The following is a 16,599-nucleotide window of genomic DNA, read 5'->3' as shown; positions in this document are numbered from 1 at the left end:
GAAAGCACCAAAGCAATATGAAATCTGGAGCACACGTGTCCCCATTAAGGATATATACACGTACAATGTACGCATCCGTGACGCGTTCATAATGCTTATATTTCATAAGTGTCCCATTACCAGATGAGGTAATTTAATGTCGACCTACAAATGTCTATGTTTTGGTGGACTGCGGTATATTCATGTTTTGTCTCTTTGTAATAAAGGGACTTTTGCTCTATTGATATTGCTACGAGTATTTCACATAGTATGCCACCAAAGACATTGTACATAATACGCTAAAGTCTGCCCTTTTGAAACTTCGAGGTCTATATTTTCCCGACATTTTCCCCAAAAATGTTGTGTTCATATTATAGAGTGGTTTTTGAAGTTTGATTTGACGTTTTACAAAACGATCATTTGATTTCATCAACCTTGTCGTATGCATTTGTGTTTGAAATTTGCTCAATTACGTTTTACAAAATGATCACTAGACGAAATCAAAAATGACGAAAGAAAGTATTTCATCAGGAACTGACAGTAATTTTATTACGTCACTAAACTTAATATTTTACTGTCTTGAAATTCCTTGTAATAGCATTAGAAAGTATAATTTAATTTTGAGCAATACGCTGCGATAATTCATTTCTATAACCAAACACCGCCTGCAGGGGTTACAAAACATCTGAACCTTTAGAACGATGCCACATGCCATAAAATTTAATGCTGTTTCACATAATTGGATTTAAAAAAATGATGTCGTTTAAAGGCTAACGAAATTTGGAGAAAAGCGAAAGAAAATATCAACAGAGCATGGAAGTTGGGGAAGGTCGCGAACTGATTTAGATGATGTAATTGTTAAAACAATAAGAATGAAATTTAACAAAACTTGTGAAGACAATACATCAAAGACAAAGGGATGCGAGGTAGTTCAATAAAAGACATTAACGGGCGGAGTAATTAAAGAACGTGTAGGAATTTCAAAGGGAAAGAACCTTTGGAGCTAACGTAATGACAAACAAAAACAATATAAGGTCAGTCCTTCGAGCTAACGTAATGGGAGACAAAAAATAAATAATGTCAGTCCCTGGAGCTAACGTAATGGGAGACAAAAAATAAATAATGTCAGTCCCTGGAGCTAACGTAATGGGAGACTAAAACTATATAAGGTCAGTACTAGGAGCTAACGTATTGGGAGACAAAAAATATATAATGTCAGTCCTTGGAGCTAACGTAATGGAAGACTAAAACTATATAAGGTCAGTACTATGAGCTAACGTAATGGGAGACAAAAAATAAATAATGTCAGTCCCTGGAGCTAACGTAATGGGAGACTAAAACTATATAAGGTCAGTACTTAGAGCTTAACGTAATGGGAAAATAAAACAATATAAGATCGGTCCTAAGAGCTAACGTAATGGGATAATAAAACAATATAAGATCGGTCCTTGGAGCTAACGTAGTGGGAGATTAAAACAATTTAAGACGGTTCTTAGAGCTAACGTAATGGGAGACTAAAATAATTTAAGATCGGTCCTTAGAGCTTACGTAATGACAGACAAAAACGATGCAAGGTCGGTCCTTGGAGCTAACGTAATGCGAGACGAAATAAATATAAGGTCTGTCAGTCCTTGGAGCTAACATAATGGGAGACAAAAACAATGTAAGGTCGGTCATTGAAGCTTACGTAATGGGAGACAAAAACAATGTAAGGTCGGTCCTTGTAGCTAACGTAATGGGAGACAAAAACAATGTACAAATGTAAGGTCGGTCATTGAAGCTTACGTAATGGGAGACAAAAACAATATAAGGTCGGTCCTTGGAGCTAATGTAATGGGAGTCTAAAACGATATAAGATCGGTCTTTAGAGCTAACGTAATGGGAGTCTAAAACGATATAAGATCGGTCTTTAGAGCTAACGTAATGGGAGACAAAAACAATATAAGGTCGGTCCTTGTAGCTAATGTAATGGGAGTCTAAAACGATATAAGATCGGTCTTTAGAGCTAACGTAATGGGAGTCTAAAACGATATAAGATCGGTCTTTAGAGCTAACGTTATGGGAGACAAAAACAGCATGAGGTCAGTCCGAATTCTTCTGCCGTTCATCGTCTTTTTATTCAAGCTTTGAGCTTTTCATTGTCTCAAGACCTATATAAAAAGGCAATCGAATGGTTAGATAATTCGGACTACATCCATTACATGTCAACTTCCGCTTCCATAATTCCGAAGTGGAGTAGAAGTGATAAATAGAACCGGCTGAGGCAGATCCGGAACTGAATAACGAACGAGCGTGCAATTGGCTCGGATGCCAAATTTGTTACGCCAGTCTATAACATATCATTACTCAATATATCATACTATATTCACTGTGGCAGTTTGCTAACAATAAATCTCACCTCTAGTCGTTATTACGGAGGAAAGTAAAACCAAATGCAATCATGTACAGTGACCTCTTGAAATAATGAAATCCTGCATTTTCCTCATTTATTTACCAAAAACAACACTTATAATCCAATATATCTCATAAATCAACGTCATTTGATTAGGGAAAGCACCAGCGCTTAAACATTTACATGAATACCGGCATCAAGCATTCCATAAACATTTTTTTCCATCAAGCATTCCATAAACATTTTTTTCCAAGAGCTGAGCTAATCAGTTGGATTTAAAAGCAAATAGAAATCATTTATCAATTCCATGATAATACATATTCAAAGACTGCTTTGTGGTAACATAGCTCTTACAAGAATGAACAAGAGAACATAATGAATGTTGTAAAAATTTATTCAATTACAATAAAAAATGTACTCAATGTACTCTCCATACCTGTATCGGCTTTTGAAGTCCCAACTAGGCTGGGCTTCGCCTCGGGTGACAGTGATATCCTCGGGGTGACACTAGGCACTGTCACCCTCTAATGCAGGTAGCATTTATATAATAATACATGTATTATCAAATTATGCAAATCTACCAAGTTTTGCAGGTTACTGTAAACAAAAGATATCTCAATTAATCCAAATATAACATTCTGACTAAAAAGTACATTTAATTTATTAACATTTCATACCTATTTTAGCGACCACCTGGAAATTTCCAAAAAAAGAAATGCGAAAATATCATCCTTGATGAAAAATAGCTGGATTTTCTCAATGTCTAACATACAAATATATACAGTATGTTTGACTTTCTTGTTACTGTATAGAATTGGAATGTCGGCACATCAATAAAGTTTGATATACAATGTATATGGAATACAACTGTATATTATATAATTATTTATAGATACATGCATATTTACATGTTACATGTTACATGTATCATCCTATAGAATTGAACAGTTTCTTGTGATATATCCTCTATATAGCTACATAAGTACACATGCCAACATTACAAGCATTATTATCTGGATTGGGTTCTCCTAATAACGACAGATGTAGAAGTTTTTTTTATGATTTTATCTAATTCTTGACATTGAAACAGTTGGTAAAAAATAATTTGCTCTTCCTGTGACACTTCTCCTAAAACTTGGATGCAATTTTGTTCTTATTCTTATCTCAATGCTGAAATTTATAAAGATGTAACATATTAAATATTATGCATATTAAGTCAAAATGCATAAAATATATATACACGTAGTACTGTATTGTATATATTGATATATCTCTATTTGACAAACTATAGGTAAGCTCAGGTAAACGAATACAGGTAAGCACAGGTAAAAATTATTATGAAAATGACTATAATTGATTTTCCATCGTTCTCCTATACCAATACTTTTCTTTGTTTTCTAAAAAGTGGGCAAATGGAGAACACACCACTCTGACAATGTAGATCTGTGACATTGTGAGATTTGATTGGCTAAAGATTTATCATTCGTTCACATTTATACAGTATTCAGAACTTGACCTTGATCCTACATCTGGGTCCTATTGACAACTTCTTGGCTTTCAATATGTCTTTCTGTAGTTAATTACATTATACCTTTTCATATCCATAAGAAGAATTTCTTAGGTGTTACACTCCAGTTCATGTATCAGCTCTCAACGTCTCCATTCAATGCTACTATGGGGTAAAGTCAAACATCTGACCTTGAACCTAATGTGTTTTCCAGGATATTTTATCAGCTTTACACATCGATATAGTCTTTGACCTTGATTTCACATTGTTGTTGTACACATCTATATATAGTCTTTGACCTTGTTGTATCAGCTGTTTTTGTTTCTAATGTCCACAACCATCACGGTCACATTATCAGAGCTAAGTCGAAGTACGGCAGTGTTAGCCAGTTTGTTAACAACACTGTCTAATCGGACCTCTGAGGTAGACAAACTGTCTGTGCCTTGTATACTGGAATCCTGAAAACATAACAACAGAATTATAATATACCTCTCAACAGTAATGATACATCAAACATTTATCACAACATTTACCTAAAGTCACTGATACAGCCAGCAGTCTATTCAATGAAGCGAAATCAGTACCATACTATTTAACTTTAACCAATGAACTTAAAGCAAAATACATGTGACCTTGCAGAATGTTCTTATTGTTCTTTATGAGTAACCTGCCCATAAAAGCAGCTTTGATAGTTTTTATCATACAGGTTAAGTTGCATGAAATTTTCTGCAATTTTCAAAAGAAAAATAACACCATGTTCACACCTATTCACAAAGAAAACTAGTATTGTTTGTTCAGAAAAACATATTGTAGTATGCAATGAAATAGCCACTTTGCTGCCGATACAATATAATATTAATGATACATTAAAAAATTAGATTTCCCTGAAACAACATGGAACACATTTACAAAGAAGCTTCTTGCTTTTTATCTTACATGCACAATTACAAATTAGAGCATCAAACAATTAAAAGAATCTTTAATTAAACTATACCTCTAAAATGTTGTTTGTAAATTTGATACATTCCTCTGGAGAAAATGCCTTCCATAACCCATCACAGGCAATCAGGAGATATCTGTAAACCACAGAATAACTAGGTCATCAACGAAGAGGATTTTTTTTCAGAACATTTATCTATTATATGCTTTCAAAACATAACATCAGCTACATATAAATGCATTTGACAGACACAATCTCTTCATACACAAAACATCTGTATAAAAAGAACACTTTCATTTTAGTTTCTATGTTTTATGGCTGTCTGAAGAAACTAAATAAAAACTGGGTTAATGATATGTCTGTAATGGCTCACAAATGTTCCAGCTCTACCAGAGTTACTTCCCTTCATTTCACTCTATAAATGATACAATATGGCATTTTAGATTAGGTAGGATTCTGCATCTAAGATAAAAATGTGCAGGGAGATCATCGTGATTCAAAGACTTTCAAGTAGTTAATATAATAGTATTCCAACCACCTAATTCATCTGATTATATTATCCACATAGATCAAACACTACCCACCTATCATTTGGTGTAAGTTGACATTTCTTCATATCTGGTAGACAGGTGACACCATGCTTTTTGTACTGACCATCGCCGATGGAGCGTGACACGTCCAAAACTCCCATTACCCTGCCCTCCCTATCAATAGAAGGTTTTTTAAAGACAACACATGGTTCATACAAATTTTGGAAAAGTTCAGGGACAATGATTTTCTTCAGAATAATTTGTCATTTTCTTCAAATACAGTCGAGACTGTCTTATGTGACTTTCCAAGGGACCATCACAAAAAAGTCACATAAGACAGGGAGTCACTTAAGGCAGTCCAAGTTCATCTGCAACATCACTGTACAAAAATCTGTCTTTAATTGTCTGTAAATTTATTCTTACCTGATTTAAAAAAAAAATAAAAAAAAATAATAATAAAACAAAAATGATTTTTTTAATTAAAAATCATTTAGATCTAGTTATAAATTACCAGCAGACATACATTGATGTTTGGTTTTAAACTTTGTTCAAGAAAAAAAATTCTATCTGGAGGCAGTGTAATTTTGGGTTAAAAATCTCATTTTTTTGCAATTAAAAAAAAATATTTGTGTGTCATGGTTTTTCAGGCTTGAAAAAAAAATACAAAAATCACACTTGTCCGAAAACAACCATTGCAAAACAATTGCAGATGTTGTGTAAATTAAAAAAACCCATTACTACTGTACAGTAGAGGTAACATTTTAAAACCTGGGCTTTATTTTGCTGAATTTAAATGGCGGCCATTACAGAAGCCCAAGTCGTGTGCATTTGTTTTTACAAGACTTTTTGGTGTTATGAGAAACGCTTGAAGAAAATATAGGGTTTCAGACTTTGGGATGGCAGTTATAATGACAGTTTACTCATACAAAAGAACGAAATTATGTTTGGTCGTAAATGCCATATACAAAACAAGAAGAGAGTCACCCACGCCAAGCCACAGGATGATATGGTAGGCAAAATAAAACATGCCAATTTATTTAAGGAGTTCCGTTATTAATTGTCAATGTTTACCATTGTTTAGTATGGAGAAATATCTGAACGATATCTAGCCTCTTTAATAGTTTAAGGCCACATTTTGTGGGGGAAAAAAACGATCTTTCATGATCCGTCAAAACTGGTTACACAGTAATGTACTCTTATCGTAGTCAACAGTCAATGTTTAGTGCGAAGTTCACACCTCATTATCGAACATAATTATGGCCTCAGGCGAATAACAAGAGATCCAAGAGGGATCTTGGCGCCCACCAAAGAATGATCTATATCTGACAAAGGAAAGATGGATCTTTTCTCTACTTTTTAAACTTTTTCAAACATACTACATATAAAATTTGAGACAGATCGCTTCAGTACCTTTTGAGAAATAGCGGTAACAAACTTCAACTATCAAAATCCAAGATGACTCCTTGGCGGCCATCTTGTTGATCAATCGGTCCCAAATCACAATATGCACAACTAGGGCCCTAGGGGAACCTACATGTGAAATTTGAGAAAGATCCATTCAATACTTTCTGAGAAATAGCGATAACAAATTTTGAATATAAAAATCCAAGATGGCTGCCTGGCAGCAATTTTGTTGACCGATCGGTCCCAAATCACAATATGCACAACTAGGGCCCTAGGGGAACCTACATATGAATTTTGAGACAGATCCCTTCAGTACTTTCTGAGAAATAGCCATAACAAACTTTGAATAACAAAATCCAAGATGGCTGCCTGGCGGCCATCTTGTTAACCGATCGGTCCCAAAATGCAATATGCACAACTAGGTCCCTAGGGGAACCTACATATGAAATTTGAGACAGATCCCTTCAGTACTATCTGAGAAATAGCCATAACAAACTTTAACTATCGAAATCCAAGATGGCGGCCTGGCGGCCATCTTGTTCACCGATTGGTCCAAAAATGCAATATGCACAACAAGGGCCCTAGGGGAACCTACATAGTAAATTTGAGAAAGATCCCTTCAGCACTTTTTGAGAAATGGGGATATCAAACCTTAACTATCAAAATCCAAGATGGCCGCCTGGCGGCCATCTTGTTTTTCCTATCAGCCTCAAAATCTGTATGGCACAAATAGGGACCAAGGGTAACCTCCATGTGAAGTTTGAACAAAATTCCTTCAGTAGTTCTCAAGAAATATCGATAACAAACTTCAACTGCCAAAATCAAAGATGGCTGCCTGGCGGCCATCTTGTTTTTCCGATCAGCCGCAAAATCTGTATGGCACAACTAGGGACCAAGGGTACCCTCCATGTGAAGTTTGAACAAAATCCCTTCAGTAGTTCTCAAGAAATATCGATAACAAACTTCAACTGCCAAAATCAAAGATGGCTGCCTGGCGGCCATCTTGTTTTTCCGATCAGCCTCAAAATCTGTATGGCACAACTAGGGACCAAGGGTAACCTCCATGTGAAGTTTGAACAAAATCCCTTCAGTAGTTCTCAAGAAATATCTATAACAAACTTCAACTGCCAAAATCAAAGATGGCTGCCTGGCGGCCATCTTGTTTTTCCGATCAGCCTCAAAATCTGTATGGCACAACTAGGGACCAAGGGTAACCTCCATGTGAAGTTTGAACAAAATCCCTTCAGTAGTTCTCAAGAAATATCGATAACAAACTTCAACTGCCAAAATCAAAGATGGCTGCCTGGCGGCCATCTTGTTTTTCCGATCAGCCTCAAAATCTGTATGGCACAACTAGGGACCAAGGGTAACCTCCATGTGAAGTTTGAATAAAATCCCTTCAGTAGTTCTCAAGAAATATCTATAACAAACTTCAACTGCCAAAATCAAAGATGGCTGCCTGGCGGCCATCTTGTTTTTCCGATCAGCCTCAAAATCTGTATGGCACAACTAGGGACCAAGGGTAACCTCCATGTGAAGTTTGAACAAAATCCCTTCAGTAGTTCTCAAGAAATATCGATAACAAACTTCAACTGCCAAAATCAAAGATGGCTGCCTGGCGGCCATCTTGTTTTTCCAATCAGCCTCAAAATCTGTATGGCACAAATATGGACCAAGGGGACCCTCCATGTGAAGTTTGAACAAAATCCCTGCAGCAGTTTTTAAGAAATAGTGATAACAAGCATTGTTTACGGACGGACGACGGACGACGGACGGACGCAGGGCGATTTGAATAGCCCACCATCTGATGATGGTGGGCTAAAAAGTCGCTCAAGACAGACTTTTTATGATGTGTGGGTTGTAAAAACATGGCCGCTTGTCACATAAGACAGGGAGTCGCTGAAAACAGACCCATTATATAGCAAAATATGTTGGGGGTCTCAAGTAAGGTCACATAAGACAGGGAGTCGCTACATACAGGGGGTCGCTCAGACAGTCTCCACTGTATAAGCATTAGAAACAGAAGTGTGACTTACTTAGGGCGGCAAGACACATCTAAACTAATACAATGTACCCGGTAGTCTGAATTCAAAAGAGTAGCTCAAAATTAGTAAGACCCTGATCATGCAATCTGTTTATTCTGCAACATTAATCAAACTAAAAGCTACATTATAAATATACATTTAAATTTATAAAAATCATTTCAAAGTCTAATTAACAATGTAGTGGTTTAGATGTTCAAGTTAAGTGATGTTGTTTTTAGTGTAACATATGAGGAAAATATTTTAGGCAAACAAGGTTTTTAATTTACTTTATATGACGCAAAGCTTTCTGACTCCCATATGAGGGGAGGTAATTCTTACTTGACTGATCCACCAGCTTTCTGGATTCTGATGCGCTCCTCGTAAGCTGATGGGTTGTGTACAGTGGTTAGATGTATTGGGATATGTTTATCATCTTTCTGACGACAAAGGAACACCTGAGTAATGTAATACAAAATATTAAACTTTTACTGGTAATAAAATAGGTTTGCTGGTATACGTAGAGTACAACCAGCTATACTATGCCATCTAGATGTCAATACATCATCATTAAATTTAATACTAACCTTGTATTAACATCACAAGATTTATAAGAATCAAAATTATGAAAATGACCATATAAAAAAACTTCATGGAAATTAAACTATATTTAAATTGACCAATATAAGACACAATGAAACAAATGCCATACTGGTGTTGAGATCAGAGGACAAACCTGACTATCGCCCAGATTAGCTGTATACACTGTGTCGTTGACCACCAGAACAGTAGACACAGTTGTACCATCCTTCCAGGAAGGTTTACTGCAAATAAAACATATAGACCTCAACAATTACCTACCAACAATAACACATTATATGTGTGTATACTACAACTTCTATAGTATGATATCATACTAAAAATTATCAGGATACCATTTACAAATTTAAATTATAATCAAAGAAACAATAGTTTGAGGCAATTTCTCACTGAAACAGAATCCAATTGACAAAACTTTAGAAGTCAGAAATACAGAAATAGGTGTTTCTACAAACAAGAGACCCATGAGCCTAAACTGTCATCTGAAAATCATTCCAACAAATTATAACTGGAGGGAGGGAAAACAAATATTTGGTGAAATAGAAACCAAAACAACAGTGTTGGTCAGACTTACTATACTGTTCTATACTCCTGTCCCAGTGGGGTCAGAGCCATCATTTATACAAAATCTGTTCACATTTACCCAAAGATGATTCTAACAAAATTTGGTCAAAATACAATAAGAACTTTATGACTAATAGTGTTTTGAAGGAATTTTCCTCTATTTCCCCAATTGGGCCTCGCCCTTCCTGCCTCTGGAGGGTCAGAGTAACCATTTATACAAAATCTGTTCCCCTTCTCGTAAATACAAAATCTGTTCCCCTTCTCGTAAAAAGATATCTCAGAACAAATCTGGTTGAAATTCTTTCGAAACTTATTGACATTGTAGCATTTTGAAGGAATTTTCCTCAATTTCCCCTATTTGGCCCTGCCCCTCCTGCCCCAGGGGTATCAGAGCCATCATTTATACAAAATTCACATTCTCCCAAAGATGTTTCTGACCAAATTTGGTCAAAATCCAATGAGAACTTTATGACTGGTAGTGTTTTAAAGAATTACCGAAATTTACCCTATAGGGCCCCATCCCTCCTGCCCAAGGGGGTAAGAGCCATCACTTATACAAAATCTGTTCATATTCCCCAAAAGATGTTTCTGACCAAATTTAGTCAAAATTCAATGAGAATTTTATGACTAGTAGCGTTTTAAAAATTACCAAAATTTCTTCTATTGGGCCCCATCCCTCCTGCCCCAGAGGGGTCAGAGCCATCATTTATACAGAATCACCTTCCAAATACTAGTCCTACAGCATCATATCAAAAGGTTCAAAATGGATTTCACCTAGCTTTTCTTGTGTTTCTATGTACCTGAAGATGGCCAACAGGCCAAAAATTTGTGTAAGAGATATTTATACTGTTTAAAGTTTATACAAAATCAGTTCACATTTCCCCAAGGATGTTTCTGACAATTTTTTTTTAAAACTCTGATTAAACAATCATTCTACACATGGCAGTATTACCAAAGATCTTTGTTAAAGTTCTCACAAGAAGGGAAATTTCAATATCATAATAAATATATTTAATAATCATGATACCAGTGCTAGCTAGTATACCTACCTTTTAGTTGCTAGTTTTAGAAATTCCTCATCCATTTTTTTGCATGTTTCAACAAAAGCCTTTTTGATCTCTCTATCAACCTGGGTTATGTCTCCTGAAACAAAAATAATGACTAAAAATAAAGCCAATGCTTTCAAAAAAAATATTGCACAAAAAATCCAAGATTACCGGGTAGCTTTATAGCTAATAGCTAATATTAATGTAACATAAAAAGCGGTACAATACAAAAGGTCATAGTGTAATCCCTGTAATCTTATACAATATGATGTATTCAAAAATATCAGGCACAGTATCTAAATTTATAACTTAAGATTTGTGTTGATCTTATTGAAATTACCAAAATACAGCCTCACTATTCTTAAATGCATTGACTTTATCCAATAAAGCATGAGTTACAATATAACTATATTTGAATAATTAACAATAAAATATCAAAACAATGTCCTTAAAGGCCATTTTAACATGGAGAAAATCAGTTTCATTCAACACAGAAGTGTGTGATTTCATCTCATTATACTTTACCCTTAGGAAAATTATCTCGCAGAATTTTATGCAAATGCTCGGATGCAAACCTGGATGCCCTAGCTCCGCCATGACCGTCGAAGACAGCATAAAGTGACATGCGTACACTGGAATGGAATCATGACAGCATTCAACAGAATTTGTCTTATTCAAAAGGTAATTCCTTTATCCTCAAAACTAAGACAATTGCCATATACTTCTTTCATGCAAACAACAAGGTTTATATATACTAGTATGTACAGTAGGAAATAAAATTGCTATGGCTGTGACAGGCAGATCCATATGTTTACACTCCTGTGACAGCACATTGATTTGAGTTCAGAACAAGTTGAAATATTTCTTGTTCAAATTACAAAGCACATCATATGATATTATTATTCTGGTCACAGTGATGTGATAAACATGATTTGGTTTATTTTTGTTCAACATATTATGGAGAACCAGCGGATCATTTAAAGATTTATAAATAATTTTTCTTTGTTTCTGGCTTTCTGAGTGGCCTATTCATTTTTTGCATTCCACGATGAAAAAAAAAATCGGGAATGGCGCGGACATCTGACGTTAACTTGACGTCACAATAGAAACATTTACGTTGCGTATTGATTTGGCAAAAATAATCTCTTGAAAAATCAATGGAATCATACATGTAAACGTATTTCATTTTATAAAGTAGACCGGAAAATTAATTATAAGCATTGAAGTCACTATTTTTTAATTTCATCGGGGTATGAAATAAATTTTGTTTGCAAATTTTTGTGAGAATCCACTACTCTGATTCACACAGTTTGCAAACAAAATTTCTGTCATACCCCAATGAAATTAAAAAATAGTGACTTCAATGCTTAAATATAATCACGTTTTGGAGATGGAGTAAAGCAAGGATACCGCTATAATTAAATTTACCCCTGCCCATCACCAAAATGAACTCATCTACCAGGCCAGTATGGTCAGTAGCTGGTAACTGTTACAAGAGGACTTCAAACTCACAACACATAGGCTTGTGTAACTGTTTATAGATTAGAGACAGAATGTATAAGGATATTTTCACTTTTTAAACCACAGTGACTTCATCAAAATAAATCAACAAGTAAAAATATTGATATCAGTATAATGATTTGTATTTCGTAACTTTACAGATATATGTGCTTAGCATATAATGAGGTATAGGGGGCAGCATTTGACCAGTTGTTAAGATGTCGTGACATATTACACCCCCTCTCCCCCCACTTTCCCGGTACCATAAGCCCTCCCCTCTGGGTTGCGAGTTTGAATTCCATGTTGGCATGTGCAATTGCCAGGTACTGACTGTGACACAGTGATTTTTTTCAAAGTACTTCAGCTTTCCTCTACAAACAAACTTGGCACATCCTTGAATTACCCTGGCTGTTAATAGGACGTTAAACTAATAAAACCATACCTACGGACAGTTAGGTGCTATAGGTCACACATTTATCAACTTTATTGGCTGGATTTAGTTAGTAAGGAATGCTTATACTTACATAGAAGGATCCAAGTTGTTAAACTCTGAAGTAAAGTCATCTAACATAATATGTGCATCCTGCATTTCATCTCTCTCTCCACGCCTCTCCGCCATGTAGCCCTTCAGTCTGAATTGAACTAAACAAGACAAACATATATAATTTCAGATATACATGTAACTCTGAAAACATACCAAAATGCAAACCAATAGTTTGTGTCTCGTTATTTATTATAAAAGTAACTACGTATACCAGTAAAATATAATTGAAGCGACAACTCTGACAAGTTAATTTTTCTTCAGTAATTTTCAATTTAAATAATCTATTGAAAACCATAAGATTTATGAATTAAGCTTTGAAACTCTGTCCAATGAACAAACATGCATGATGGATTATAAATGTTAGTTACAACACAAGACATTACATGTATGTGCTAGCTGTAAAAATAGTTTTTTTATGCCTTATGTATATGTTAATATGGAAACATACATTGTGCCTGCAGCAGAAATCACTTTACAATTACTAAATAATACTTTCCTTCATAGTTCAAATTGTACGTACTTATTTTTTACACTGTAGTATGTAATTATATTACCTTGATTATTTGTACAATTAAAATCTACATTGCATTGTAAGTTAAGTAATTTTCAAAATTTTGCTAACTTTTGGTGTTGAATAACACATTATAAGCTCTTCTTGATTTGTGAATATGAAAAATATGGCACATATAATTAACTTTAATGCAAACCATTATTGATATATATTGTGTAACTAAATTTGACTGGGTTGAGCATTGCGATTGGTGAACTGCATCTAGCTCAGTTGGTTAGAGTTTTCCAACTTATGTTCAGTGGTCCCTGGTTCGGATCCTGGTCTGGCTGCTACATTTTCTACTCCCCAGTTACAATGCTTATTAAGTTAAACAACAAATGTATCACTAAGTAATCTTACTTATACATATATAATATGTTTCTTATACAATAAATTAAATATAATTATCTACAGATATATAGTCATTTCATTAAATTCACAATATCACTGTAGGGACAAATGTATTCAATTCTTTTAGTATGTCCATTAAATCGAATGAAGACAAAAATGTATAAGTACATGCAGCTGCCATGCATTAACTAAATATTAAATCAAGGATTTATAAGTGAGAAGGATTCGTGTCTGTCTCTTTACATTACTAAACACCACGCGAGACGCCTATGAACCGGGAATAAAAACCGTTTTTTTCAACAAATACTTGTCTTATCGAGTCAAACGAAACACCATTGTAGAGTTTATTAAATTTCACGACGTTTATAACTTGCTTTAAAGACGGAATATTTAGGGGATATGTCTTAAATTTTCGTTAAAAAAAATTGACAGCCCATGAAATGACAGCACCGCTTCAGAAAGTAAGACGGTAACCCTCGCACCCGCAAGCTACATCAAAGGCAGCGCCGGCGGATATCAAAGGAAAATCAGTCGTCGCCCAACGTCACGGTCAGTGCACAAACACAAAAGCGCCTGCCTCGGCCTTCCCCAAAACCCAGTGTGACTTATCCTTCTCATATACGTCCTTGATTAAATTTAAAACTTATAAATATAATTAATACCAGAAGCCTTTGTTCTGGTGGATCTGTTATGGATAAGATCATCATCTGTTTCTTTTCTCTTTTGTCCTCTTTCCTCTGTCTGAAGTGTCTGACTAACATCTCCGTCTGTTCCTGGTACCAGTCCAGTGCAAGTGGTGACAGCTGCTGTAAAATACATGTACCAATATATACATTAGCTAACGTTACACTAACATACATGTAGCTAGCCATATTACAGACCTAGCTAGAAATCATGATCATTGTGTAAAGGCGCAAAAATCAACGTTAACAGGAAACGAAGCGGTTAATGTCTCGTCATGTGAACAGCGTTAGATAAAATATTTAAAGTACTTGGTTCTGGTAAATCACCAAACAGGTCCATTTCCCTCGCGATCGGTTTCTCGTTTTGCTTTGACCGGAAGTCGACACCGGAGCTATAAATTGTGAATCGAGCCGGAAAAGATATTCCGGATTTTTATACCTTGAGTATGCATGGCTAGATCACCACATTGACATTGTAATATGTTACATGTACAATAACCATACTTTTCATGTTTTATTTTAGAATAAATTATTTTAATTTGATATTTTGTTGTCTGTTTACAGAATACAAATATTTTGAACGTACATGTACGAGCTCTTGTATCAAAATATGACTAGATTCTAAATTAATTTCAATAATTTCGATGCAAAATAATTTTCAATAAAAAGTGACAAATTGGATATAAGAACACTACATACACTTTTCCGACATGTTTTTTTTTATTTCTAAAATGGTATTGAAAAACGAGTTTGATATTTTTTCAGTGTCGCAGAAGTTATTAGCTTAATGTTATTACTACACTTACATGTATTATCGACTCCTAAACAATTTAATTGAAATGAAATAAATGTTATTTTTCATAACACGGGCCATTCATCTTATGTTTCCCACAGTTGTCCAATTTACTTGTACATAGCTTCATTAATTGACTAATATCATGACCACGAGCACTACGCCAAACGGAAAAGCGAAATATTAATTTTCAGTGATTACGCATGGAATGTTGCATTTGTTTGCTGTTAACGCTGTAACCTCATTCTTAGTCACTAACATAAAGTTTCTTATATTATTATTGTTCTAGGGAACCTTTTTTTTTGTCTCGGAAAGCTACATAAGCACCTGGCCTTTAAAGGTACAAAATGAAATATCACAATTCATATAAAAAATACCTCTCTTGGTAATTATTCACAAGGTGAGCATTCCGAGATTGATCTCAGGAAAAGAAAATAAGCTTTTCTCATAGTTGATGTGTGGAACAACATGCCATAGTTTACGTCTTTGGCCTCCCACGTGCGAGGTGTGTTTTGGGAGACTTTCGTATTGTGTCTTCTTGTATAGCAAAAATGTTGGCCTGTTTACAGTGAAATATAATTATATATAACTAAAGCATGCCACCGAAGACATGTATCAACACACCTCATATGACAACGGGCAAATCAGTCGTCCCACCCCCTTTATGCTGAGCGCTAAGCAGGAGCAGCAACTACCACTTTTATATACTTTGGTGTAACTCGACAAGGGAATAGAACCCACTACCGTACGCCGACGAGTGTCCAACAGAAGGCCAAAAGTGAGGTGGTGTCAAGAGAGACATTGGAAGGAATAATGTAAGATTGGAAGAAAGAAAAAGATAAGATCCTAAATTTAGACGCCTTTTATGATCTTGCAATAGTTGCAACAGGTACAATACTAATGCCCTACCTGGAGGTCATGTGAAGTATCCGGTAAATAAAAAACACTGAAAACTATATTCATTGTATAATTATAGAAATAACTTGTTGTGCTGATATTTAGAATTTATATCTCGTAGTTCCATCTCTCACATGCATATGCCACCAGAGACAACGAAAAACACATCCCACCCAGTAAAATAATACTAAGAATGGGCAAATCAGTTTACAATTTTTTTGTTTTACAGAACCCGGAGTCTCCTTGCTTGGAAGTGCTTAGTTCTAGGCCAAAAGTGAGACAAGAGAGGCATTAGGGA

At 35.2% G+C, this 16,599-nt stretch overlaps 1 protein-coding gene across 1 annotated transcript; it reads right to left on the bottom strand.

Annotated features, from left to right (window-relative positions):
- Nucleotides 1-3,846: 3,846 nt before the first annotated feature.
- Nucleotides 3,847-15,007, bottom strand: LOC138321802 (integrin-linked kinase-associated serine/threonine phosphatase 2C-like). The gene is made up of 10 exons (XM_069265778.1): nt 14,921-15,007; nt 14,591-14,734; nt 13,008-13,125; nt 11,509-11,615; nt 10,987-11,080; nt 9,510-9,597; nt 9,116-9,231; nt 5,403-5,522; nt 4,873-4,954; nt 3,847-4,336 (listed from the first exon to the last, which is right to left on the bottom strand). The coding sequence occupies exons 1-10, from the start codon at nt 14,949-14,951 to the stop codon at nt 4,187-4,189; spliced, it is 1,050 nt and encodes a 349-aa protein (XP_069121879.1). The 5' UTR covers nt 14,952-15,007; the 3' UTR covers nt 3,847-4,186.
- Between the last annotated feature and the right edge of the window lie 1,592 nt (nt 15,008-16,599).

This window comes from Argopecten irradians, chromosome 1, assembly GCF_041381155.1.
Source record: "Argopecten irradians isolate NY chromosome 1, Ai_NY, whole genome shotgun sequence".
Classification (NCBI taxonomy): Eukaryota; Metazoa; Mollusca; class Bivalvia; order Pectinida; family Pectinidae; genus Argopecten; species Argopecten irradians.
Note: the sequence above shows the minus strand (reverse complement) of the source record. Positions and strands in the feature narration are given on the sequence as shown.

What these genes read in the sequence shown, in the direction of transcription:
- LOC138321802 (XM_069265778.1), bottom strand. Translation starts at nt 14,951, where the DNA reads ATGGACCTGTTTGGTGATTTACCAGAACCAA. An exon ending in CACCAGAACAAAGGCTTCTG is followed by an intron (nt 13,126 to 14,590) that starts GTATTAATTATA and finishes TGTCTTGTTTAG; the next exon opens with TTCAATTCAGACTGAAGGGC. An exon ending in CTAAAACTAGCAACTAAAAG is followed by an intron (nt 9,598 to 10,986) that starts GTAGGTATACTA and finishes TTTTATTTGCAG; the next exon opens with TAAACCTTCCTGGAAGGATG.